At 51.4% G+C, this 27131-nt stretch overlaps 1 protein-coding gene across 2 annotated transcripts; it reads left to right on the top strand.

Moving 5' to 3' along the window:
- Nucleotides 1-6831: 6831 nt before the first annotated feature.
- Nucleotides 6832-19317, top strand: LOC102453739 (butyrophilin subfamily 1 member A1-like). Of its 2 annotated transcripts, XM_089771528.1 has the most exons (7): nt 6832-6931; nt 8843-9190; nt 11719-12003; nt 12444-12548; nt 14951-14971; nt 16156-16188; nt 18668-19317. In XM_089771528.1, the coding sequence occupies exons 1-7, from the start codon at nt 6832-6834 to the stop codon at nt 19180-19182; spliced, it is 1407 nt and encodes a 468-aa protein (XP_089627654.1). In that variant the 3' UTR covers nt 19183-19317. The 2 variants fall into 2 exon arrangements, with proteins under 2 accessions (XP_089627654.1, XP_075769518.2); XM_075913403.2 differs by lacking the exon at nt 14951-14971 and having other exon boundaries at nt 12444-12554; nt 16132-16188.
- The last annotated feature ends 7814 nt before the right edge of the window (nt 19318-27131 follow it).

Below are 27131 nucleotides of genomic sequence, written 5' to 3'. Positions count from 1 at the left end.
CTATAATCATCAGGGGACTGCAGGTGGGGGGGTACAGGAGTCAGGGTAGGGGGTTGTAGGTGGGGCAGGTTCCAGAGAAGAGGGCGGCAGACTCAGGGACAGGGGCGGGGGATGCATGTGTTAGGACAGGGAGTGGAGGTGGCCAGTGGCTTCTCCCTTAGGCAGGGCCAGCAGTGGTGGAGGCCATAAAGCCTTCCTGCTGGCTTCTCCCTAGGCTCAGTTCATCCGGCTCCCTGGGGCAGGCCAGGTTGGCAGGGGCCATGAGAACATAAAAACGGCCAGACCAAAAGTCCATCCAGCCCAGTGTCCTGTCGGCTCATAGTGGCTAGTGCCAGGTGCCCTAGAGGGAGTGAACACAACAGGGAATCATCACGTGATCCCTCCCCTGTCGCCCATTTCCAGACAGAGTCAAGGGACCCCACTCCTACCCATTTTGGCTAATAGCTATTGATGGACCTCACCTTCATGAATTTATGTAGCTCTTTTTGAACTCTGTTAAAGTCCTAGTCTTCACCACTTCTTCTGTCAAGTAGTTCCACAGGTTGACTATGCACTGAGCAAGGAAAAACTTCCTTTTGTGTATTTTAAACCTGCTACCTATTACAGAAATTTCATTCGGTGATCCCAGTTCTTATATTGTGAGATTAAGTAAATAACTTTTCCTTATTCACTTTTTCCACACCAGTCATGTTTTTATATACCTCTATCCTATGCCCCTTAGTCTCCTCTTTTCTAAGCTGAAAAGTCCCAGTCTTTTTAATCTCTCTTCATGTGAGACCCATTCCAAACCCCAAGTCATTTTTGGTGCCCTTTTCTGAACCAGAGCTGAGGCATTTGCTCCTCCACTCCAGTATTCATTCTGGGATATCACACCCATCCCTTTACATTTGATGAGAAACAGTCACATTCCACAAACGTCCCATTGTTCTGTCACACCCAAACTCGACTTTGCTTTAACGAAGGATCAGAGAAAGGCGCATACCAAATTTGGTGTTCCTGCTTAGAACATAAGAATGGCCGTACAGGGTCAGACCAAAGGTTCATCTAGCCCAGTAGCCTGTCTGCCGACAGTGGCCAGCACCAGGTGCCCCAGAAAGGGAGGACCAAAGACAATGATTAAGTGATTTGTCTCCTGCCATCCTTCTCCAGTCTCTGACAAACAGAGGACAGGGACACCATTTCTATCCTCTGGCTAATAGCCTTTTATGGACCTAACCGCCATTAAATTATCTAGCTTCTCTTTAAACTCTGTTATAGTCCTAGCCTTCACAGCCTCCTCTGGCAAGGAGTTCCACAGGTTGACTATGCGCTGTGTAAAGAAGAACTTTCTTTTATTAGTTTTAAACCTGCTACCCATTATTTCATTTCATGCCCTCTAGTTCTTCTATTAAGGGAACTACTAAATAACTTTTCTTTATCCGCCTTCTCCACACCACTCATGATTTTATATACCTCTATCATATCCCCCCTCAGTCTCCTCTTTTCCAAGCTGAAAAGTCCCAGTTGTTTTAACCTCTCTTCATATGGGACCCGTTCCAAACCCCTCATCATTTTAGTTGCTCTTTTCTGAACCCTTTCCATGGCCAAAATATCTTTTTTGAGGTGAGAAGACCTCATCTCTACACAATATTCAAGATGTGGGCATACCATAGTTTTATACAGGGGCAGTAAGATATTCTGGGTCTTATTTTCTATCCCTTTCTTAATAATTCCTAGCATCCTATTTGCCTTTTTGACTGCTGCTGCACACTATGTGGAAGTTTTCAGAGAACTGTCCACGATAATGCCAAGATCTCTTTCCTGATTTGTCATAGCCAAATCAGCCCCCATCATACTGGTACGTATAGTTGGGGTTATTTTTCCCAATGTGCATTACTGTACACTTATCCACATTAAATTTCATTTGCCATTTTGTTGCCCAATCACTCAGTTTGGTGAGATCTTTTTGGAGTCCCTCACAGTCTCCTTCTGTCTTGACTATACTAAACAGTTTAGTATCATCTGCAAACTTTACCACCTTGGCGTATGTCTACACTACAGCGCTAATTCGAACTAACTTAGTTTGAATTAGTTAATTCGAACTAAGCTAATTCGAATTAGCGCATCCAGACTTAAAAACTAGTTCAAATTAGCATTTTGCTAATTCAAACTAGCATGTCCACACAGAGTGGAATCTGAACCAAGGTTAAGGATGGATGGAAGCAGTGCCAGCAGGGCATCAGAATAGGACTTAGAGCGTGGAGCTCCTGTCTCAGGCTAACTGAGGGCTGTGCTTAAAGGGACCTGACCCCCACCCCGGACAGACAGTTCTCAGGGGTTCCCCGCTTGCAAAGCAGTCCTGGCTTGGAGTGCCCTGAGTGCCCACATTCGGCACATCACAGCACTCGGCCATCAGCCCGGCTGCACTTGCTGGGGAAGGGGGAACAATCGGGGGGCTGCAGGAGAGCTTCCACCCCGAGCAGCCCGCAGAGCCACCCCAGTCCTCCCCACTGGGGGCTCGTACCCCATTCCTCCCTCACCTCCTTCCACTTACCCCTCCCTAGCCCCCCTTCCTGATGTACAAAATAAGGGACACGTGTGTTCAAAAATAGAAACTCTCTTTATTGAACAGAACTCGGGGAGACTGGGAAAAGGAGGTGAGAGAGGGGAAGAGAGAGGGTGGGAGAGGGGAGGGCAACTAAAAAGATCAGGGGTTTGGAACAGGTCCCATATGAAGAGAGGCTAAAGAAACTGGGACTTTTCAGCTTAGAAAAGAGGAGACGGAGGGGGGATATGATAGAGGTCTCTAAAAGCATGAGTGGTCTGGAGAGGGTGCATACAGAAAAGTTCTTCATTAGTTCCCATAATAGAAGGACTAGAGGACACCAAATGAAATGAATGGGTAGCAGCCTTCAAACTAATAAGAGAAAGTTCTTCTTCACAAAGCAAATAGTCAACCTGTGGAACTCCTTGCTGCAGGAGGCTGTGAAGGCTAGAACTCTAACAGAGTTTAAAGAGAAGTGAGATCAAGTCATGGAGGTTGGGTCCATGGAGTGGTATTAGCCAGGGGGTAGGAATGGTGTTTCTGGCCTCTGTTTGTGGAAGGCTGGAGATGGATGGCACAAGACAAATGGCTTGGTCATTGTCTTCAGTCCATCCCCGCCAGGGTAGATAGGGTTGGCTGCTGTCAGCAGACAGGCTACTGGGCAAGATGGACCTTTGGTCTGACCCAGTACGGCCATTCTAAGCTCAGGGCTCAGGGTCGGGGGTCTCAGTGGACCACCTTGATTTTCATGCAAACCTGCTCCTGGGTGGCCAGGCTGGCAGCTCTCCTGCCCTAGACGGCCACTTTCCTGTGCCTAGTGCGGAGGTCGTGGATGAGGTCCACGATGTCTGCACTAGACCAGGCAGGCACCCACCTCTTGAGGACCTGGGCAGGCTCCCGGGAGCCGCCAGCCTGGTCCTAGGAAGAGGCGGAGGGCTGGGTGGCAGCGGGTGGCTGGCTTGAGCCATGCCAAGTGCAGGGTCTGTTGTCTGGGTGCTGGCAGGCTTGCACCTGGCACGGGCACCGTACCCAGCCTTTAAGGGCTCCGGGGCCGGGACAGGGGCAGACGAGTTTCTCTGGTGGTGCCCAGAGTGGCCACCAGGGCAAGCTGGGGAGGGCTAGCCTCCCACTAGTTCGAATTAAGTGGCTACACAGCCCTTAATTCGAACTACTTAATTCGAACTAGGCGTTAGTCCTCGTGGAATGAGGTTTACCTAGTTCGAATTAAGCGCTCCGCTAGTTCGAATTAAGTTCGAACTAGCAGTTTGCATGTGTAGCGCCTATCAAAGTTAATTCGAACTAACGTCTGTTAGTTCGAATTAACTTTGTAGTGTAGACATACCCTCACTGCTTACCCCTTTCTCCAGATCATTTACGAATAAGTTGAAAAGGATTGGTCCCAGGACTGACTCTTGGGAGACACCACTCGTTACTCCTCTCCAATCTGAAAATTTACCATTTATTCCTACCCTTTGTTTCCTGTCTTTTAACCAGTTCTCAAACCAAGAAAGGACCTTCCCTCTTATCCCATTACCATGTAATTTGCACAAGAGCCTTTGGTGAGGGACTTTGTCAAAGGCTTTCTGAAAATCTAAGTATACTATATCTACTGGATCCCCCTTGTCTGCATGTTTGTTAACCCCTTCAAAGAACTCTAAGGGTATGTCTACACTACCACCGTTGTTCGAACTAGGGTGGTTAATGTAGGCAACCGAAGTTGCAAATGAAGCCTGCAATTTAAATTTCCCGGGCTTCATTTGCATCTTGCCGAGCGCCACTATTTTTAAATCCCCGTTAGTTCGGACTCCGTGCCTGCGGCTACACGCGGCATGGAGTAGGTAGTTTGGATTAGGCTTCCTATTCCGAACTACCGGTACACCTCGGTCCATGAGGAGTACAGCTAGTTCGGATTAGAAGCCTAATCTGAACTAGCTACTCCGTGCCGCGTGTAACCGCACGGCACGGGGTTCGAACTAGCCGGCATTTAAAAATGGCGCCGGCCGGCTTCATGCAAAAGAAGCCCGGGAAATTCAAATCCCGGGCTTCATTTGCAACTGCGGATGACTACATTTCCCCCTCTAGTTCGAACTAGCGGGGTAGTGTAGACATACCCTAACAGATTAGTAAAACATGATTTCCCTTTACAGAAACCATGCTGACATTTGTCCAACAAATTATGTTCTTCTATATGCCTCACAATTTTATTCTTTATTATTGTTTTGACCGGTTTAAAGGATAGGTTACAAACCACAGATAATAGTTCAGCAATTTCCCATTTGAGTTCTTTTAGAACCCTTGGATGAATGCCATCCGGTCCCGGAGATTTGTTAACATTAAGTTTTTCTATTTGTTCCAAAACCTCCTCTAATGACACTTCAATCCGGGACAGTTACACAGATTTATCATCCACAAAGGACGGTGCAGATTTGGGAATCTCTCTAACATCCTCAGCTGTGAAGACTGAAGCAAAGAAATCATTTAGTTTCTCTACAATGGCTTTATTGTCCTTGATTGCTCCTTTTATAGCTCGATTGTTTAGGGGACCCACAGGTTTTTTTAGCAGGCTTCCTGCTTCTAATGTACTTAAAAAACATTTTTGTTATTTCTTTTTGAGCTTTTGGCTAGCTGTTCCTCAAAATCTTTTTTTGCTTTTCTTATTAAATTTGTATACTTGATTTATGTTACTTTCTATTTATCTCATTAGGATTGGACTTCCACTTCTTAAAAGATGCCTTTTTGTCCCTCACTGCTTCTTTTACATGGTGGTTAAGCCATGGTGACTCTTTTTAGGTCTCTTGCTATGTTTCTTACCATTTAGAAGGCGTTCTTGAGTTACTAAGCTCGGGCTATGTCTACACTACAGTTTTTTCAGAAAAAATGGCCATTTTTCCAAAAGAAACCTTCACTTACATCCACAGTGCAATCACGTTCTTTTGGGAAAAAATCTAAAGAACAGAGGGTTTTTTCTGACCTCTTTATATGAGGAAGAAGACTTTTTCCAAAAGAGCTTTTCCAGAAAAAGGCATGTTTGGCCATGGAAGAGGGAGTTTTTTTTAAAGAAGAGGAAAAAGGAAAAAGCAAAGGTGCCCTGGTGACCACTCCATTCATAGTAATCACAGTTTACATGTGAGATAGACTCCATTCAGCGTGGACGCTACCTTTTAAAAAAGTAGATCACTTTTATGACATGCTTTGGCAGTGTGGACGCTCTCTTTCAGAAGAAGTTTTTCCTAAAGATCTCTTCCGAAAAAACTTCTTCTGAAAGAAGTCTGCAGACTAGACACAGCCTCACACAAACAGATGGATGGACAGACAGACAGACATGCAAATGCTTTACAATATATAGTGGGTTTCTTTGTTGTAAAGTAGGTTACAAACTTCTGCAAAACAGCAGTTCGGGGAGCATCTTTCTATGTCGTCCCTGTTACTTAACAACTTCATTTATGGCACGGAATCATTTTGCTTCTGACATGTTGGAAGAAAAGAAATGAGTGATAAAAACACAGGAATATTTCTCCCAAGTACACCCACAGTTTCTCATTCATTTTTCTCCCCTACTGATGGAATTACTAGCAACCTTTGCCCTAACCTGTCTTTTTTGTTTGAATGTGGATTTAGTGGGGATGGGACAAAATCAGACTCACAACGAGACACATGTTCAGGTTCAGTGAAATGGCTGTTCTAACGCCAGAATACAAAAGAATTGAAAACCACACTCTTTGCAGGTCCCTGGGGGGAAGGGCGCCAGGGGCCATTCATGAGCAATGCTACCCCATGGTGTCCACACTGCCCCCAGTGGTGGGGACTTCAAAATCTGGATGCCTGCTTTCCTTGGGGAATAGCACTTATTTCCAAATTGTGCTATTGTGGACACTCCAGTGCCATTATTTCAAAATAACTGCTTCTCAGAGGAATTTGAACTAATTACTCCCCACAGCTTTCCAGGGCTCTAACTCAACTTTGTGGGTCCTCATTAATGGATCCTGGCTTGGATTATTTTTTAGGCTTTCCCATACAGGCCATCCCCGCTATATGTCGCCCATTATTTTGAAATAAGGGATTTGTTAGGGTGGATGCTCCACCTATAAATTCAGCCTAAGAGGGGTTATTTTGAAATGAAGCCCTAGATTAGGCCAGGGCTAAGTGCCGTGCCCATGTGGACACCTTGAACGTCACAACTCTGGGGGCTGATTTACTGCACAGTGACTTGCCAGTGTCGACTTGGCCTTAATGCTAGTGAGTGTCCTGCTCGCTGTGGTAAGTTTTTGTTTTCTCCTTCCTGTTGTCTAGATCAAGTTTCAGGGAAGATGAAAGTTCCCTCCATTGGCCACAGCGCCAGAGCCAGCTCCCCTCTGCCTGGTTTTCTTGTTTTCTTCCTGACTTGTTATGTCCATAGCACAGAATCAGGTAGGACTCTGCTCTGCGTCTGCTGTTTCTTAGAGGATTTATTTAAGCCCCTGAAATGTCTAATAACATGCACAACTCAGAGTCAGTGGAACCTCTCACGGAGTGCATCTATGTTGCACCTTTATTTTGAGTCAACTAGCATTATTTTGAAATAACAATGTGAGCATCTATACAGCTACTCTGTTATTTCAAAATATTTTCCAATAACAGGTGGTTGATTCCAAAATCTGTAAACCTCATTCTAAGAGGAATAACACCTATTCTGAAATAGTTATTTCAAAATAAAGTGTGTGGAGACGCTCCACTTCTGCTATTTCGAAATAGCCCTCACCAGGGCCATTCTAAGTTATTCTTCTCCTTGTCTCCTGGGGCTCTAAATCGAGGTAGTGCATCTACACTAGGGCTACATGTACACTTCAGGGTTTTTTTTTCACAAGAAGCCTTTTGCAGAAAAGTTCTTGCACAAAAACTTCTTGTGCAAAAGTGCGTCCGGATCTCAAAGCACATTGCATAAGTGATACACTTTTGCGCAGGAGAGCGTCCATACTACATGGACATTCTTGTGCAAGAAAGCTCTGATGGCCATTCACAGAATGGCCATCGAGGCACCTGTGCTTTTTTGGATAGGCACTTTTTGCACAAGAAACCCCTGCAGAGCGTTCACACATGCCTTTTTGCACAAAAGCTGTAGTGCAAAGAGGAGTTATGCCTCATAGAAGGAGGTTTACTTACACTTGAAAAAGCCCTCTGTTCTCTTGATTGTAGATTTTCTAGTGTGAAAACACGCTTGAGGTATGAATTCTTTGCAGGGTTTTGTGCATAAATGGCTGTCTTTGCACAAAAACTTTGTAGTGTAGACATAGCCTAGGGGGACAACCTCAGACTGATTTTGAGACTTCCCTGCAGTGCAGACGTGCTAATTTGAAATAAACTATTTCCGAGTAACTATTCCAGAATAATTTATTTTGAAGCAAGTGTGAAGTGTAGACATACCCACAGGGTGTAAACTTAACAACACAGCAAGCTCCATGTAAGGGGGGGGATGGTCCTGCTACTGTGGGGAGCTCTCCTGGCTTCTGTACTACCCCGGTGAAATGAGCTAGTGACAGAATCTGAGTCCTCGCTCCCACGTCTTTACCCAGGGCATGTCTACACTGGGGAGTTCTTGCAAAAGAACTCCCCTAATTTTGAAAACACAAGGTGAGCATCCACATTACCAAGCCTGTTATTTTGAAACAACAACGCCTGCTTGGGAAGAGGAAAGGGCTTATTTCAAAATAGTTATTTGGGGAATTAATTATTATTTTGAAATCACCTGGCAGTGTAGACACAACCCCAGCGGCCTCCCTGACCTCAAAGGCTCCACTTCAATTTCCCTCTGTGGCAGAGTCCTTGGAACCCAGCAAGGCTGGGCCCAGGGTTCCTGCAGGACTAAATCTAAGGGAGGGGCTGAGCTGTCCTAACTCCCGGTGCTGTCTCTGCACTGGGCACTTCCCTGACCCACTGAGCCATGCATACAGCTCAAAGCAAAGAGACGTTATTAAGCAGCAATCCATTAACAAAAGAATAAGCTGAAAAATGGGGAATGTTATAGGAAATCCCGTCGCCCAGCCCCTGGCTGTGCCACAGGGATGCCGTGGGTCAGACACTTGCTCTGGCAGTGGCCACTTGCCTCAGGCTCAAGGGGTCAGGAATCTTCTCTCTGGTATTAGCTCTCTCAGCTGGGGTTTCCCTCGAGCCCGGCCTGCAAGGCCCGTTGGCTGGTGGCATCTCCACATCCCAGGTCTCTTCCCAGTAGCTCCAGGGAGTAAAAAATACAGCAAACAGGACTGGTTTTGTGTGTGTCACTGGCTAAATGGACAAGATCTTCTCTCTGAGCTTTTCTCTCTTCTCTCCTGGGACATTCAGCAGCACAATTTACAGTGGTTGGACCTGACTGGCCTGTCACAGCCGTGGTGGGGGAGGACATCATGTTACCCTGTCACCTGGCCCCCAGGATGAGCGCTGAGAATATGGAGGTGACTTGGTTCCGGTCCGAGCTCTCCCCATTTGTCCATCACTATAGCGATGGAAAAGACCAGAACAAGCAGCAGATGCCAGAATACCAGGGGAGGACAGTGCTCTTGAAAGATGGTTTGACCCAGGGGAACGTTGCCTTGAAAATTTTCAGCATCAGCCTCTGTGACGAAGGGCGGTACAGCTGTTTTGTTCAAGATGGAGTCTTTTATCAAAAAGCCCTGCTGGATCTAAAGGTGGCAGGTCAGTAGCATGTGTCTGTATGTCTCCTGGGGATAACGCTGAGTCTAATGATTTCAGCATTTTTCCCATGGTCTGTTCCCAAGGTGAGTCGTTTACTTGTACCAATTGTGGAGAAAAATGGAGAAGGTGCCCCTGAATTATGACGCCTTCTTCCTCAAGAGTCATCTCACCGTTTCACCTCACACTTTCCAGGTGTAATAAATGGACCCAAACAGACACAAAACCCCATGTCCAATAGCCACACAGTTAAATCTAAGGCCTACGAATGACTTTTTATTTCCTGAGATAATTGTCCAAATATGCAAATGCCTTTCCATGGGGGGAGGGGGTTTGATGGCCCCACACTGGCTGGGAAGGGTCAGTGCAGGCTGGAGGGGGCCTGGGCAGAGCCCTGGCCCATTGGGGGGAGGCTTTGAAAGAGCGGAGCAGGGTGCAGTTTGCTGAGACAGCCCTATAGAGAGAGCTGCCCACAGAGAGATTCAGTGAGGCCCTGGCCAAGGAAAGTGCAGGGCCTGGTTCCCTCAGAGAAGGCACCGTCAGCAGAGCAGGGCTGGGCAGGCCCAGGGGGGCTAGAGAGGGAGGCTCCAGCCAGATCCCTTCCCGGCGGTGGCCTTGCTACAAGGCCAGGAGGTGCAGAGGGAGGTGGCCCAGGGAGCGAGAGGCAGTGGAGGGGAGTAGAGGGCAGGACAAAGCCCTCTGCTGAAGTCTCTGAAGTTTGATCTTTGTGTGCCGGCTTCCCTGTCCCTTTCTGTGAAAAGCAGCAGCAGGGAAAGTGATACAGGCTGATCAGTCCCTTCTCCTGTGGGTCTTTGTGCTCTGGCTCCCGTTTCCTAACATTGCAGAGTACCAGGGGCGGGGGGGACAACGACGATGGACTAGTCGATAGTGCTAACTGGCAGGATTCTGCTTATCAGTCAGTCAACTAGTCGCTGACGTCCCTAATCTGAAAAAGAGAGCCACGTGACTTACTGCCCTGGGATGCTTCTGAGGGTGTGGCCAAGTGGGGGCGCTGCCTGCTTTGTAACTGCATGTCCCCCTGTTCCATGATGTGTGATTCCCACTGAAACATGAGGGGAACAGCCTAAGCTGAGAGCTGAGGGCTAGGGGTAATGGACCCCTAACCCAAGAGGTCTGAAGCATCTTGGCCCTGAGTCCTATAATTACATCTATGCTGTGCTGTATCCTGGAGGAGCAATAAACCCCTCTCTAGTCTGCTGCTGGTGGAATCTGTTCTTGCTGTAAATGGGGTGCAACATCGGGGAACCCTGACGCCCTACCACAGAGGGTCCCTTGCTTTCTGGAGAACACAACACACAACTTGGAGGAGGAATTCATCCTATGTTGGGCAGTTCTCTACTGATTCTCATCAGTCAGGCGGTTGAAGATTGTGATGGGGTGAAGGTCACAGACAACACCTGGGGGTTCCTCCCGGGGGGCTGACATGGCCACTGCCACTCGCCTTCCCGCTCTCTGGGGCTCTTCATTACCCAGTCCTGCTGAGCCAGTTCCCTGGTCTCCTGCAGCCAGTTAGGGAGGTCATGTGACCTCCTATTACCAACCACTGCTAAGACTTATAGACAAAAGGCTGTTTGCATATGATTAATTAAAAAAATTGAGACACCCAGCACTGGAAACACTCTGGATGGCACATTGAAACCATAAAGCCATTTCATGCCCCATATGCCTAATTTCACACATAAGAATGATACAGACACCAAAATAAGATATACGGATCCAGGGGATTATGACATCACATTGCAGCCAGGGAGGTTGAGGTTTAGGTTGGACATTAGGAAAAGCTTCCCAGCTGTCAGGGTGGTGAAACACTGGAATAAATTGCCAGGGGTGGGTGGGTGGGTGGGGTGGGATCTCCATCTCTGGAGATATTTAAGAGCAGCTCAGACAGACATCTGTCAGGGATCATCTGGTGCTTGGTCCTACCATGAGGGCAGGGGACTGGACTTGATGACTTCCTGAGGTTCCTTCCAGTTCTACTGTTCTGTGATTCTGTGAAGATTGATAAGTTACATGAGATAATTTGTCCAAAGCACTTTTGTGTTAGTCATATCTGTGTCCAAAATCCCATTGTCTAGAGCATGGGAGGGGGAATCCATCATGAAGATGATCATGCTCACGTAGGTGTCCAGATATTTCTCCCCTTATGCTTTAGTTCTGCATATGCAGGGCCAAGTAGAAGAGCTTCCATAATCAAAGCTGTGACATTTCACCTAAAGGCACATTTGAAAGGCAAGCATTATTTTTCTGTTTTTTTTCTCAGAAGCTGCTAGTGCTAAATTAAATGATCAATTAAAGGGTTTCCTATAGTCCCAAAAATTCATGTCTGTGTGGATCTTAGGAGGGGACAATACTGAGAAGAAAGCTTTCCATTCCCTCCATGGAATAATTAGTTGCTTGTTCATCTACTTCCCTGAGTCCATGTACATTTGAGAATAAAGGGGAAGTTTAATTTCTTATTTTCTCGGCTCAATATATGCATAAATCAAATGGATTTATGCATTTGTCTCTAGCTTTAGGCTCTGTTCCTCGTGTATCAATTGAGGATTACCAGGATGGAGGGATCCGAGTGGAGTGCTGGTCAGCTGGGTGGTACCCAGAGCCTGAGGTGGTGTGGAGAGATCTCAATGGACAGGCCTTTCCTTCAGCCTCTATCACAAATTCCAGAGAAGCCAATGGACTGTATAGAATAGAAACTTCTATCATTATAACGGAAAATTCCAGTCGGAACTTGTCCTGTTTGGTCAGGAACACCCTTCTCAGCCAAGAAAAGGAATCAACATTATCTTATATATCAGGTCAGTGACCATCAAAAACCACATTCTGAGCAGCGACAGAAAAAAAGACAACATGAAGGTTGTGGTACATCCTACTTGCTTCCTTTGACTTCAAAGATTTTGAATGTCTCACCTGAAACCCGTAACTGTATTTGACTGAAGAGTAAAGGGAAGATGCAGGAGACAAACAGCCAAACATCCTTCCACTCCTGCACAGATGTACGATTGTTAGATATTCTTTTGGCTGTTTAGCTTATCCCCAAGCCGGAAAAAAGCGGCAGCCATGTAAATGCAAATGCCGCGGGGGATATTTAAATCCCCCGCGGAATTTGCAATTCCGAAGTCTACATTAGCATCCCTTTTCCAGAAAGGGGTGCTAATGTAGACGTAGCCATGGAGTCATCAGAGCTGGGTCCCTGCTTCCTGAGTCATGTGGATGCCTCTGGGCTTGTGTTTTTCAGATCCCTTTTTCCCAAAGGTGAATCCCTGGATGGTGTCTCTGGGTGTGACTCTGGTGGTTTTGCTGGGCTCCTTTGCCCTGAATGTTTATCTCTTCAATATCAAAGGTAAATGTTGGAGCAGGAAATGCAGGGACATTCACAAGGGATTTTCTTCAAAGCAGCGCACAGGGACAGATCTGACACTTGGCCTGGCATGATGGGAGCTTAGAACCACCCCACCCCCGCAGCACAGGGCTGGAAATGCCACTGAGGATCCCCTCTGTCCGTGGGCTAATCGTCAGCAGCAGTCCCAGGCTGCAGGCTCAGGGGACGATTCCCCAGGACCTGACGGCAGCACTGGAGGATGGAGTGAAAAACTCAGTCCACTGCTCTGGGCCATCCCCACCCGCCTTTGCAGCAGGGCCAATTGCGCCAGCTGGGCCTCCCCACCCAATGCCACAGAAAGGAGCCAGGAAGCCCAGGCCTGAGCCTATGGAGGTTTCATTCCCCCTCACTCCGTTGTGTGGGTGGGTTGTGCCAGACACAGGCTTGTCTGAAGTACAGCCGGCCAGGTGGTTTGCACTTACGGGCACGCAGGAAGGGATGGGATTGGAAGGAGACAACCAGAGAGCCAGATCACAGCAGGTATGGCAGAACAAGGAACAATGGTCTCAAGTTGCAGTGGAAGAGGTCCGGGTTGGATATTAAGAAAAACTATTTCACAAGGAGAGTGGTGAAGCACTGGGATGGGTTACCTAGGGAAGTAGGTAACCCATCCCTAGAGATTTTTAAGTCTCGGCTTAACAAAGCCCTGGCCGGGTTGATTTAGTTGGGATTGGTCCTGCCTAGGACAGGGGGCTAGACTTGATGACCTTCTAAATTCTCTTCCAGCTCTATGGTTCTATGATTCTTTGATCTGCATCCTGCTCCGTCTTCCCTCTCCCCATTCTCCGGGGTCACTCCCATCTGTCTCTGGTCTCCCTTCCCACATGGCGCTGCCAGACCTGATTTCTATCCTGAAAATCCCTTTTTGCTAATCAAGTGCCGTGCACCCTTGTGCTGCACTAGTGCTCCCTGAGAATCAGCCAATGGGCTACTAAATAAATGAGGAAAAGCACCCAGAACCGTTTGGTCAGTCCCATTCTTCCTCTTTCCATACATGACATTTTCTACATGGTCATGTCCTTGGAGCAGCGTTGGGAGGAATGGGGTGTTTCCCGGTTCTTTTGGAAGATTTGCTATTAACATTTTATAAAATAGGGGGAGCTTAACGTCACATCTGTGCTTACCAGACACTTGATGCTCTGGAGGTCGATCTTCTGCTGTTTGATTTAGCATGTCTAGCATAGACCCATAAATCACATGCTGAGGACAGCACCAGGCATGGCTTATACTGAGCACTGTAGAGAGACAGCCCCAGAGGGCTGAAAGTGAGCTCTGACTCCGAGGTTGTATGGCTCAACATCAGCTGTTTTATCTCTAGCAATCTGGGAAGTTACCCAGGTCCTGGTGGTATGTCTACACTTGCAGCCTATTTTGGAATAGGGCTGCAAATGTAGGCATCAGAATTACAAATCAAGCCTGGGGTTTAAATATCCCATTCTTGATTTGCCTTTTTTTTTTTCGAAATTTACAAGCCTGGAATAACTGCCCGTGTCTACATGCGGCAGTGAAACAGGCGTTCAAAATAAAGCCCTATTTCGAACTACCTGTTATTCCTCCTGCAATGAGGTTTAACAGGTAGTTCAAAATAGGGCTTTATTTCGAATGCCTGTTTCACTGCCACTTGTAGATGTGGGCAGTTATTCCAGGCTTGTAAATTTCAACCCCCCAAAAAAAAGGCACCCGGCTGGGAAGATGCAAATCAAGCGTGGGATATTTAAATCCCGGGCTTGATTTGCAATTCCGAATGCCTATATTTGCAGCCCTATTCCAAAATAGGCTGCAAGTGTAGACATACTCTATGAGTTTCAGTCCAACCCTGGGTAGAATGTGGAAAGCACTTACTGTAAAAAGTATTTTTATTTTGGGGAAATGTGTGATCTGAGAACAGCAGAATATTGAGATATTGCTCTCAGCCTTCCCTTTGTGTTAGAGCTTTGGGCCCTGCCTGTCAGCCCTGACACAGACCCACGGCGCAGGCAAGAGAAGGGGGAAATTCAACCTTTTTGTCTTGGTGGGATGCATCAAAGTCTCCGTCATTCTAACCATTCTAGGGCCAGTGTGAAGACTCTTCCTGTGATGTACTGGAGGGGGTGCAGGGGCCCTGGCTCACAGCCACTCTGCCTGTACAGGCACCGAGTGGTACAGAGGGTCTTGCATTAGCCTTGCACAGCCCAGGTCAATTTCAGCCATTGTGTGCCTGACTCTTGGGAAGTGGGATTTCCAAAGCTGCCTAAGTGATGTAGGGACATCGGAACTTCTGTGCCCTAGTCACTTAGGCAGTGTTGGAAACCCCACCCTGCATGTAGATTCTGGAAAGAGAAACCCCCCCACTAATCATTGATTCCTTTGTCCTTGTTTTCTAGAGAAACAGGCAGCAGAACTCAGTAAGTGTCATTCTCCTCCTCCCAACGTGTAAATCCTGTTGTGCTAAGGTGCGTCTGCACCACGGGGCTGTGTTCCAATTGGGGGTTTGTCTTGGTTTTTTTGTCATTTTTAACATATAACTTTAGAAATGAATGGTGATCTCAGAGTAAGCAGGAGAATTCTCATGCCAGAAGGTCACTTGTGAGAGTATTCTGAGGTACTAACGTGTTGCTATTTGAATAGAAGTTGAGCCTTCACCTTAGTTCTGAAAATGTAACAAAATAAAATGACATAACATGATGTGAAGCATCTTTTGGTCAAGACAGATGACCAGTTCTGGGGTGTGTGGTTCTATGACTAGTAAGAAACTCCCCCCCCCCCCCATTCTTGTACATTTGTTAGAATAACCCCTCTAGCCAGAGGATTCAGCAGCAGGAGTGATTTCAACAGGAGCAGAAACTTGCTTTAAATAAGTTTTCTCCGCTTGTTTGTAAATGTAACATGTTTGCAGGCAAAGTTTGATTGTAGCTTGCTAGGACTAATTCCACAGGCAATGGAGATGTTTGAAATACAAAACAATCCAACTGCAAGGCTCATGCAGTGTTTGTGAAGCCTTCTTTTTTTTTTTATTTATTCGACATTTCTAGTAGAATTTGTGACTTCCAGCTGCCGCACTGTCTTACTCTGTGCAATGATGAATCCTGTGTACATCGAAGGGGTGGGTCACCTCAGGGTAGAAATTGTAGGGAGACCAGGCAGGGAAGGAAACAGCCAGGCATGGCCCATATGAATCCTGCCCCTTTTCTCTAGCTCCTTACTGCCCCGCTAAGACTCCCCACCCCAATCCAACCCCTCCCGCTCCTTGCTCCAGACCTCTCCTGGACTCCCATCCCCCATCCAACTCCTCCCTCTCCCTCCCCCCCCCCACCGACCCATGACTGCACCACTCAGAGCACAGGGCTTGGTGGCACCACAGCTGTGCTGCCCAGCCACAGCTGCCCTCATACTGCCAGGAGCCCAGGGCAGGTGAGTTGAAGAGCGGGGACGGAGGGGGAGGGGAAAGAAGGGAGGGGGATGATGGCTCAGCTCAGGGAGGAATAGAAGGGCCGGCGGGGCGGGAGGGGCCACAGGCCGTGGTTTGCTCTCTCTGAGATAGAGCGTGTACTTCCGTCACTCTCAGCTGGGTGTCTCTGCTTGGTTTCAGGCTGGAGAAGATTGGCATTCCCTATAGAAGAAGGTAACTGATGTTAATGGTTTGTCCGTGTTCAGATGTTCTCTCCCATGTGAAAATGCGGCTCCTTTGCCATCACTGCGGGAGCAGGCTGGGGCCTGAGATTTCAGGGCGTCAGCACCAGCAGCTGCAGTTCAAAGATGCCGTCAGGTCGCGACTCTTCTGCCAGGTGGTGCTGGCAGCAACCAGGGGCAAGTTCAGTGTCCAGGTGGGAGAAGAGCCAAGTGGGGTCAGGCACTGCACAGCCCAACTGCCCATCCAGCCCTGTCTCTGATCCTGGGATTTGACACCCCTGCCCCCTCCTCAGCAAGGGAGCTTCAGTCCAGGGTGAGCTCACCTCCCTCAGGGCCTGCTATGTCCACTCTGTGGTCCTTCCCCCACAAGGAGCGTAAAAACATTGCATTGTCCCACACCACATGTGCAATGTCAGCCCAGCTAGTGTGTCAAAGTGCATGATGTGCAGGGGGGAAACATCTCGGTGCAAGGCTCAGATTAGCCACAGCCACAAAGTTTGTATTAAACGTCAAAGGTGCAGAATCAGCAAAAACCCAAACTTAGGTGAATCTATGTAACAACATCTACACTGTATTCGGGGGCACCCCTCATGCAACATTCCCCAGAGGGCTGTGCAAAGCAAACACACCCCTGAGTGGAGAGTGCCCATCAGTGCCTGAGAGCAGGGGGCAGGTGTCCCCTAGAAAATACAGCCCAGGGGGCATCCTGGAGTTACTTTCCCGGCTGCACTTCTCACCGGGCTCACTGAAGTGCCTGGCAACCCAGCCCAGAACTGACCGCAGCCAAGCTGCTCCATCCCTGGGTATCTCGGAAGGGGGGAGCTCTGTGCCAATATGAAACAAAAGACAGAACTATATAGCACTTTAAAGACTAACAGGATGGTTTATTAGGTGATGAGCTTTCGAGGGCCAGACCCTCTTCCTCAGATCAATATGTGAAAGAAAATCGGCACAGAGTGGTTGACACTTTACATATGGGTTTAAACAAAGACTCTAATTTTCTCATCCATTACAAAGATAGCTTCCCCAATTATCACCCCTAAAGTCCTTACCTCACAGAAACTTCCCCTATTATCACCCCTATGTTATTACCTCACAGATACTAACCTTCCCCCCTTACCCACACTCTGTTCTAAAATCTGATTTGTTAATTTCACGTGTTCATTTTTTTGATTATATCACTTTGGTATATATGGTTGTGCCAATTTTCTTCCACATATTGATCTGAGGAAGAGGGTCTGGCCCACAAAAGCTCATCATCTAATAAACCATCTTGTTAGTCTTTAAAGTGCTACATAGTCCTGTCTTTTGTTTCAGCTACACCAGACTAACACGGCTGCATTTCTATCACTGTGCCAATATGGTCTGTGACTGAAGTCTGCCCCGCCCCAGCTTGTGACGAGTGTGAGGGAGGCGAAGGGGTCCAAGAGGGGAGTTTCCCTTCCCCCCAGTGACTGAGGGGCTGTGCCCAGCATGGACTCTGGGGCACTCGGGGACGTTGCTCTTTCTCCTGCCCCCGGCAGAGGACCCAAGAGTCCATGGGAGGGTCCCTGCTCTGCCGGGGGAAGGGATGGATCAGACCCCAGAGCACCAGGGCCCGGGGCACAGACAGGGGCGGTCCTGGGCCCATTGCAGGCAGCTGGGGAGCTGCTGAGAGCAGAGCTCTGGTCCTGTTCCCCTTTTCCTCTCCCCCCGCGTGAGCTCAGCTTCTCTCTGCATCCGCCCAGCCCCCGCTGGGACCCCCCTCAGCTCCCTGGGCCCCTCTTCCTTCTGTCACCCCTGAGTCAGCCTCCTGCCATGGCTGGGACAGAGACACCCCCGTTCCCTCCACACTGTGCCTGGGCACCCCCAGTGCAGGACTCGCCTTGTTCAGCCTCTTCCCACCCAGCCCAGCTGGGGCCGGTCCCTGCCCCTCCCTGCTGGCTCTGCGGGGTCTGGGCGCTGGGCCGGAGGCTGAGCAGCCTGGTGGTGGCAGGTCGGAGCTCGGCCCAGAGCCCCAGTGCGGCGGGAAAGGAGCCGAGCCCAGAAGTGCCGTGTGGGGGGAGACGTGTCACAGGGGGAATCACAAACCCTGCCCAGAGGCAGCTGGGACCCAGGGACATTTCAATGGGGAGGGGCCTAGCCGAGGGCAGGGCCTGGATTCAGCCAGCCCTGACCAGGCAGTTTCCATCCCGTCCCTCTGGGGTCCCCGGCCCAGAGTCGCTTGTCCCTGGCCCAGGGAGAGGGGGGCAGATTCCCAGTGTCAGGGCCCCTCTGACCCCTTCTCTCTGCCACGGCCCCTCCCTGCCGGGGAGTGAGCTGCCCCTTGGGCTGGGCCGAGACCTCAGGGCTGCTCCCCACTCAGAGCCGGGCGCCCCTGGAGGCAGGAGAGTCCCTGAGTCACTGCCCAGCTGCGGCAGATTCTGTCCCTGACCCCTTCAACATCCCCCCCAGGGCCGAGCTCTGCCCCTCACGCTCTGATTCTCCCCCAGCCAACGTGACTCTGGATCCAGACACGATGCAGCGTGACCTCATCCTATCGGAGGATGGGAAACGTGTGAGATGGGCAGACACACGGCAGCCACTGCCCGACACCCCGGAGAGATTTGACATTGTGCATTGTGTGCTGGGCCGTGAGGGCTTCACCTCGGGCAGACTTTACTGGGAGGTGGAGGTGGGGGATGGGCAATTCTGGGCTGTGGGGGTGGCCAGAGAGTCTGTGAGCAGGAAGGGATGGATGAGCCTCAGCCCCAAAGCTGGGAGCTGGGCTGTGGGGCAGTGGGGGGATCAGTTCCAGGCTCTCACTGACCCTGTGACCTCCCTGCCCCTGCACCCCCCCAGCAGGATCCGGGTTTGCCTGGATTGTGACCGGGGCCAGGTGACATTTATCGATGCTGGTACCAAGGCCCCAATCTTCACTTTCCCACCAGGCTCCCTCCCAGGGGAGAAAATCCGACCCTGGATCTGGGTGTTGGACACAAAAACCAAGCTCAGACTGTCTCCCTGACACTAGCCACTGTAGCCTCATACACCTCAGTCTCTGTAACCCTGGATGATTCCCCAGTACCCAGCCCCTGGCTCCTTCCTCTCCCATCACAAATCCAGAGAAGAGAGGTGGCAGAAACCTACTGTAGCCCCAGGGAGCAGGCAGTCCCTGAAGAGGTGGGGGCTGTGCAGGGGACAGAACTAACACCTGGGCTGGACACAGGTGGAGGTGCGGGAGGGGCAGGGGAGGGACACAGGCAGGCAGGGGCAGGGGCAGGGGCAGGGCCGAGCGGGCATGGCTGGTGGGTTAGGAGAACCTGCTCTGTGTCGAGGGTCGGCTACAGCCTGGACACACACAGAGCTGGAGCTGCTGATGGAAATGAGACTTTCTGTGGCAGGGGGGAGTCACCTCCTTTCCCAGAGAGAAACCTGGGCGCCCCACATGCTCCCAAAGTCCAGTGGTCAGGGCCTCCACCTCGCACGCTTGGGTTCTATAGCCACATGCCCCTTCCATGAACCCCTCTCGGCTCCCCCCGTGTCCCCTTATGCATCTTTGGTTGGTGAGGACTCAGGGCCAGAGGTCCTTGGATGGGATGGAAGAAGGCCCCCGGCTTGCTCCAGTGTCCACACTCTTGCTCCAGTGTCACTGCCAGGGATGGAAGCGACTAGACAACACTCTGATAATACTCAAGGAACGGATAGAGGAGGTATCTGAGCGTTTAACTACCAACTTTGGAAAATGATCGAAGACAGGAGAAATTCCAGAAGACTGGAAAAGGGCACTATGTGCCCATCTTTAAAAGGGAAATAAGAACAAACCAGGAAACTACAGACCAGTCAGCTTAACTTCTGTACCAGGAAAGATTCCAGGTTCCACCGGGCCTAGGCCTCTGGGGTCTAGGACACGCCGCCCGGCAGGGACATCTCTCCCCACCTCACTGTATGAGGTGATTTCGGCAAATCCGGTAACACTATTGCTTACTGTTGGAAGTTTAGCAACCAAGCTCGCAGGCCCATTAACAGGCCTAGACAGGCACTTCAGCGTGAGCACAGTCAGACAGGGGGAAGAAAGGGTCACAGAGAGGGCAGCTTGAGCTCATGTCTTTCCTCAGGCCCAAATCTCTAGTGAAGTCGCTGAGCTATATGTTTAGAAAAGCAGGAAGCTTGTCTAAATGCCCCAGGACATTTAAGCTTAATACCAATGTGGACACAAGAACAAATGGATATAAACTGGTTCGTAGGAAGTTTAGACTTGAGATTAGATGAAGGTTCTAACCATTAGAGGAGTGAGGTTCTGGAACGGCCTTCCAAGGGAAGTAGTGGGGGCAAAAGATCTATCTGGTTTCAAGATTAAACTCGATGGGTTTATGAAGGGGATGGTTTGATGAGATAACATGATCTTGGTAACTAATTGACCATTCATTATCACTGGGAAATAGGTCAATGGAGGGATGATAGGAATTACTATAGAGAACTTTCTGGGTGTCTGGCTGGTGAGTCTTGCCCACATGCTCAGGGTTTAGCTGATCGCCATGTTTGGGGTCGGGAAGGAATTTTCCTCCAGGTTAGATTGGCAGAGGCTCTGGAGGTTTTTCGCTTTCCTCTGTAGCATGGGGCACAGATCACAGCTGGAGGATTCTCTACATCTTGGGGTCTTCAAAGTATTTGAAGGCTTCAATATCTGAGATATAGGTGAGAAGATTATTCTAGGAGAGGTGGGTGAGATTCTGTGGCCTGAACTGTGCAGGGGGTCAGACTAGATGATCATAATGGTCCCTTCTGACCTAAAAGTCTATGGGCTCGTCTACACTGGCCCCTTTTCCGGAAGGGGCATGTAAATTTCACCAGTCGTCGTAGGGAAATCCGCGGGGGATTTAAATATCCCCCGCGGCATTTAAATAAAAATGTCCGCCGCTTTTTTCCGGCTTTTAAAAAAGCCGGAAAAGAGCGTCTAGACTGGCCCCGATCCTCCGGAAAAAGTGCCCTTTTCCGGAGGCTCTTATTCCTACTTCGAAGTCCCCCAACTTCGAAGTAGGAATAAGACCCTCCGGAAAAGGGCACTTTTTCCGGAGGATCGGGGCCAGTGTAGACGCTCTTTTCCGGCTTTTTTAAAAGCCGGAAAAAAGCGGCGGACATTTTTATTTAAATGCCGCGGGGGATATTTAAATCCCCCGCGGATTTCCCTACGACGACTGGTGAAATTTACATGCCCCTTCCGGAAAAGGGGCCAGTGTAGACGTAGCCTATGAGTCTATGAGTCTATGAGACACAGATCTGTCAGAGCCCTGGGCATGGAGTCTCTGAAAAAGAAAAAAACGCATCTGCTGAAAGTGATGATTAGATGAAAACCTCTTGCTTAATCTTTAAAAAGTGCCTGCCTGACCCGTTTTTGAGTGACATGTTATTGTCATGGTAATGGATAAATAAGGAAGGAAAGTTTGAGTTAGTGGGACAATTTGGGGGATCTTGAGGACTTCTTGCGAACTCTTCACATCTGGATACATCTCCATCCCCACTGGCAGATAGAAGACTGGCCATCGGAAGCCTGCCCAGTGTCCCTCAAGAACCATGCTCAACTTCAGTAACAGTCGAGGGTGGGAGTGGGGATGTTTTACTAACCTGTTGTGGACATGTGTTAAGAGCTTAACAGTAAGTAAAGTTTAGTTTTAAGTAAAGTGCTCTTGTATTGTCCTGTTCGTACCATCCATCTATCTGCAAGTGCGGCAAGGGAAGATGTCCCAAGCAGCCTTCCATCCGAAAAAACAGGACAGTTTCTGTTTGGTTGGTTTTTTTACCAGATGGAAGCTGCAAATACTAGACACCTGGCAACCCTACGGGGCTCAGGGGTGAGCATTTAAATGGCAATCGTTAACGATTCTGTTCCCCGTGTGAGCACAGAGAGGGAGAGACACAGCCCAGCCCCATTCCCTGCCCACGCCACCTTTGCCCCGACACAGGCAGGTACTGGCGGGAGATGCCGACCCGCAATGTTTCCCCAGTGAAGAGGAGCCAGGCCCAGAGAGCACAGGGGTGTGTTCTCGTCCCCCATGGGGAGCCCCCTGGAGCCCGTCAGCAGCACCAGCCTGTTCCCAACATGCACCGCCCCCTGGGACAGGCCCTGCTGGGTCCTCTCAGTGACTCACATGGGTGGAACTTCCAAGAGTCCAGAGACCCTCTGCCCTCTCCCCAGGCTGGCCCCTGATCGGTGAGGGTGGGTCTATGCAGCAAGGCTAACCTGGAAAATGGCTGCACAACCTGCCCCATGCTAATTGCCAGGGCTCCACAAATCTGCTTATCCACTCACCTTTGGCGAGTAGATTTCAGCCGGTCGCCCTGTTCACCGGTGGTCCGTGCATGTGCAGTGTGGAGCTGGCGAGTGGTTTTCGCTGCGATCATCGAGCACTGCTAATTGCGTAACTGAAGTTGAAATAACTGATTTCAAATTTGGGAGTAGCTACACTGCACTTATTTGGAGACAGAGCCCTCTGCCCCGACTTCCCTTATGCAGTGTGCGAGGAGGGTTAGAGAGGCCGGAGTGAGCCATCTTCTAGCTCGACAGGATTTCACCGTTCTGTCGTAGTAATGACTTGTGTGTGAACGCGGGCCGTGTGATCTCGGAGTAACGTCTGTTCTTCCGGAATAACGCTGCCGGGCAGACGGCACCTCAGGTAGGTTTTTTTTGCTGGATGCAAAGGCTGCTTCTCCCCCAGTCTCCCACCAGCCCCCTGGCTTGACGGGCGGCCCGAGGTGCTGCCCATAGCGGGGCAGACTGAGCAGGAGAGCTTTGCTGTGCGGGGTGAATGACTCACAGGCGGCCAGAGGGGAAGGGAACCCAGGGTGGCTCCTGCCCAGCCGCAGTTACCGGTGCCTGTTCCCCCAGAGCGAGTGTCCCCTGGGCCTCGCCGATCTCCAGCCACATCACAGCTCTGCCTTGTGCGGCTAATGGGGCTGCCCTGGCACCAGGCCCTGAGCTGCTGCAGAGGGAGGCCCCAGGGGAGCCTGGGCAGGCGAAGGAGAGCGGAGTGTGGGTCTGGCTCCTGCCTGGCTCTGGGAAAGCCGTCCCATCCCTAGGACTGTTGGGGGCAGCCGCCCTGAGCCCCGCACTATAGGACAGGCCATGAGGCCCAGGGACATCTGAGGGATTACCGGGGGGGGGGGGGGGGGCACGCACTGGCAAGGGGGAGCCAGGCTGGGTCACACCACTCCCTGCTGACATGGTGAGTGCAGGGGCCTGACCCCCCAGTAACCACTCACGGGGGTGGTGGGAAGGGGTGAATGGAGGTGGGAGAGGGCAAGTGAGGAGCAGGAAGAGGCAGGGTGGAGTGGGGCAGGGCTTAGGGGAAGGCGTAGATGGGGGGAGGGGGCATGTGAGGGGCAGCATGGAGCGGGGCAGGGCTTAGGGGAAGGGGTAGATGGGGAGGGGGCATGTGAGGGGCAGGGTGGAGCGGGGTGGGGCTTAGGGGAAAGGGTAGATGGGGAGGGGGCATGTGAGGGGCAGGGTGGAGTGGGGCAGGGCTTAGGGGAAGGGATAGATGGGTGGGAGGGGGCATGTGAGGGGCAGGGTGGAGTGGGGCAGGGCCTAGGGGAAGGGGTAGATGGGGAGGGGGCATGTGAGGGGCAGGGTGGAGCGGGGTGGGGCTTAGGGGAAGGGGTAGATGGAGGTGGGAGGGGGCATGTGAGGGGCAGGGTGGAGCGGGGTGGGGCTTAGGGGAAGGGGTAGATGGGTGGGAGGGGGCATGTGAGCCGCAGGGTGGAGTGGGGCAGGGCTTAGGGGAAGAGGTAGATGGGGTGGGAGGGGGCATGTGAGGGGCAGGGTGGAGCGGAGCGGGGCTTAGGGTAAGGGGTAGATGGGTGGGAGGGGGCATGTGAGGGGCAGGGTGGAGCTGGGCGGGACTTAGGGGAAGGGGTAGATGGGTGGGAGGGGGCATGTGAGGGGCAGGGTGGAGTGGGGCAGGGCTTAGGGGAAGGGATAGATGGGGTGAGGGGGCATGTGAGGGGCAGGGTGGAGTGGGGCGGGGCTTAGGGGAAGGGGTGATTGTGTGCATGTGGAGGCTGCTGGGCATGGCGCTCGCTCCCGCTGGGCAGGCCGGTGCTGGCTGTTTGTCGCCTGCTGCCCTACAGGGGAAACTCCAGCGGCCCTGGTCCCGCTGGGGGGGGCGCTGGCGAAGGGCCTGGCGCTGGCGTCTAAGGGTATGTCTACACGACAATGTTAGTTCGAACTAACAGACGTTAGTTCGAACTAACATTCATAGCCGCTACGCTAGCGCTCCGCTAGTTTGAATTTGAATCGAACTAGCGGAGCGCTTAGTTCGAACTAGGAAAACCTCATTTTACGAGGATTAAGCCTAGTTCGAACTTACTAGTTCGAATTAAGGACTGTGTAGACCCTTAATTCGAACTAGTGGGAGGCTAGCCCTCCCCAGCTTGCCCTGGTGGCCACTCTGGCCAACACCAGGGAAACTCTATGCCCCCCTCCCGGCCCCGGACCCCTTAAAGGGGCACGGGCTGGCTACGGTGCCCGTGCCAGGTGCAAGCCTGCCAGCACCCAGACAGCAGACCCTGCACCTGGCACGGCACAGAGCCACCCACCCGATGTCCCCCAGCCCTCTGCCTCTTCCCGGGACCAGGCTGGCGGCTCCCGGGAGCTTGCCCTGGACCGCAAGAGGCGGGCACCTTCCTGGGCTAGTGCGGACATCGTGGACCTCGTCCACGATCTCCGCACTAGGCACAGGAAAGTGGCCGGCTAGGGCTGCCAGCCTGGCCACCCAGGAGCAGGTGTGCATGAAAATCAAGGGGGTCCACTGAGACCCCCGACCCTGAGCCCTGAGCTTACAATGGCCGTCCTGGGTCAGACCAAAGGTCCATCTAGCCCAGTAGCCTGTCTGCCGACAGCGGCCGACCCTAGGAACCCTGGAGGGGATGGACCGAAGACAGTGACCAAGCCAATTGTCTCGTGCCATCCCTCTCCAGCCTTCCACAAACTTTGGGCAGGGACACCACTCCTACCCCCTGGCTAAGACTTCTCCATGGACCCAACCTCCATGACTTGATCTCACTTCCCTTTCAACTCTGTTCTAGTTGTAGCCTTCACAGCCTCCTGCATCAAGGAGTTCCGCAGGTTAACTATTTGCTTTCTGAAGAACAACAACTTTCTCTTACTAGTTTCAAGCCTGCTACCCATTCCTTTCCTTTGGTGTCCTCTAGTCCTTCTTTATGGGAACTCAGGAAGAACTTTTCTGAATGCACCCTCTCCACCCAACCCCTGCTTTTAGAGACCTCTATCCTGTCCCCGCTCCGTCTCCTCTTTTCTAAGCTGAACAGTCCCAGTCTCTGTAGCCTTTCTTCATATGGGACCTGTTCCCAACCCCTGATCATGTTAGTTGCCCTCCCCTCTCCCTGCCTTTCTCTTCCCCTCTCCCACCTCCTTTTCCCAGTCTCCCCCAGTTTTGTTCAATAAAGACAGAGTCAATGTTGGAAGAAATGTTATCTTTATTTTGTACATCAATAAGAAGGGGGGCTAGGGAAGGGAAAGTGGAAGGAGGTGAGGGAGGAATGGGGTATGAGCCCCCGATGGGGAGGACTGGGCTGGCTCTGCGGGCTTCTGGGGGTGGAAGCTCTCCTGTAGCCCCCCAATTGCCCCCTCTCCCCAGATGGCAGCCTGCGGTAAGTGCAGCCGGGCTGATGGCCGAGTGGTGTGATGTGCCCAGTGTGGGTACTCCGGGCAATCCAAGCCAGGACTGCTTTGCAAGCGGGGCACCCCTGAGAACTGTCTGTCCGGGGTGGGGGTCGGGACCCTTTAAGTACAGCCTTCGGCTAGCCTGAGACAGCAGCTCCACGCTCTAAGTCCTCCTCTGATGCCCTGCCGGCACTGCTTCCGGCCATCCTTAAGCCCTGTTCAGAGTCCGCTCAATGTGGACTTGCTAGTTCGAATTAGCAAAACGCTAATTCGAACTAGTTTTTAGTTCTAGATGCGTTAGTTCAAATTAGCTTAGTTCGAATTAGCGCTGTAGTGTAGACATACCCTAAGAGAAGATGGATGAGGCTGGAGTCTGCTCTGGGCGCCTGTCCCGTGACAGAGGCCTGGTGCCCGTGTAACGTGGACAGCTCCTGCTTGGGAGACTGTGCTACTCCTGAGCACTGAGCATGCCCGTCAGCAGACCCTGCCAGAGACACTCGTCCCTGGAGACCCCCAGGCACCGGCCCATACGGGGGGGGGGCACCGAGTGGTGGGTGCAAGGCTGAGGGGTCACTGGGGGAGAGTGTTAGGCTGCAGGGGCCGCCAGGACCTGAGGGGGTGGGACATGAGGGGGTGCCAGGCAGAGGATGCGAGGCTGGAGCGGTGCCAGGCTGAGGGGAAGGCCGGACAGAGGTTGGGAGGCTGAGGGGGCGCTGGGCAGCAGGTGCAAGAATGAGGGGGTGGCAGGCAGAGGGTGTGAGGCTGAGGGGTGGCCGGGGGGTGGGTGGGCTGCTGAAGGGGGCTCCGTTGGGGGCCACATCAGTTCCCAACTAACTTTTCTGTAGGACAGAGACCCCTGGCCCAGAAAAGGTTCCCCAGCCCTTTCCTCACTACAGACAATGTTGAAAGCTTTGATGTGGGACAGAATATTTTACTGTATTAAAAATGAAGCCTGGACACAAGCCCCCAGTTCGGACCCAGCCCCCATCTGGCTGCAGCAATATCACACTCCTGCAAATTCCCCTCCCCCTCCCGCACCAAACATTAAGTTACAGGAAGCCATGAGTTGTCATCTTCAGACAGGTGTTGCGGTGTGACAGAGCGATGCCTGGTCCACCTGGCTGAATGGGCCTCACCCCAGTCCTGCTGGGCCTGCCCCCCGAGGGAGCGGAGTAGAAAAGCCTCTGGAGCCGCTCAGGCCGGGCCGACTGCAGGAGGAGGAGGATGCGCAGGGAGCTCCGGGCCCAGGGGAGCCGAGGGGGCAGGAGCCTCCAGCAGCAGCCGTGGCCAGGGAG

This window comes from Pelodiscus sinensis, chromosome 19 (assembly GCF_052426305.1).
Source record: "Pelodiscus sinensis isolate ZL-2025 chromosome 19, ASM5242630v1, whole genome shotgun sequence".
NCBI lineage: Eukaryota > Metazoa > Chordata > Testudines > Trionychidae > Pelodiscus > Pelodiscus sinensis.
The sequence above is the reverse complement of the archived record's forward strand: the minus strand, read 5'-3'. Positions and strand labels throughout refer to the sequence as shown.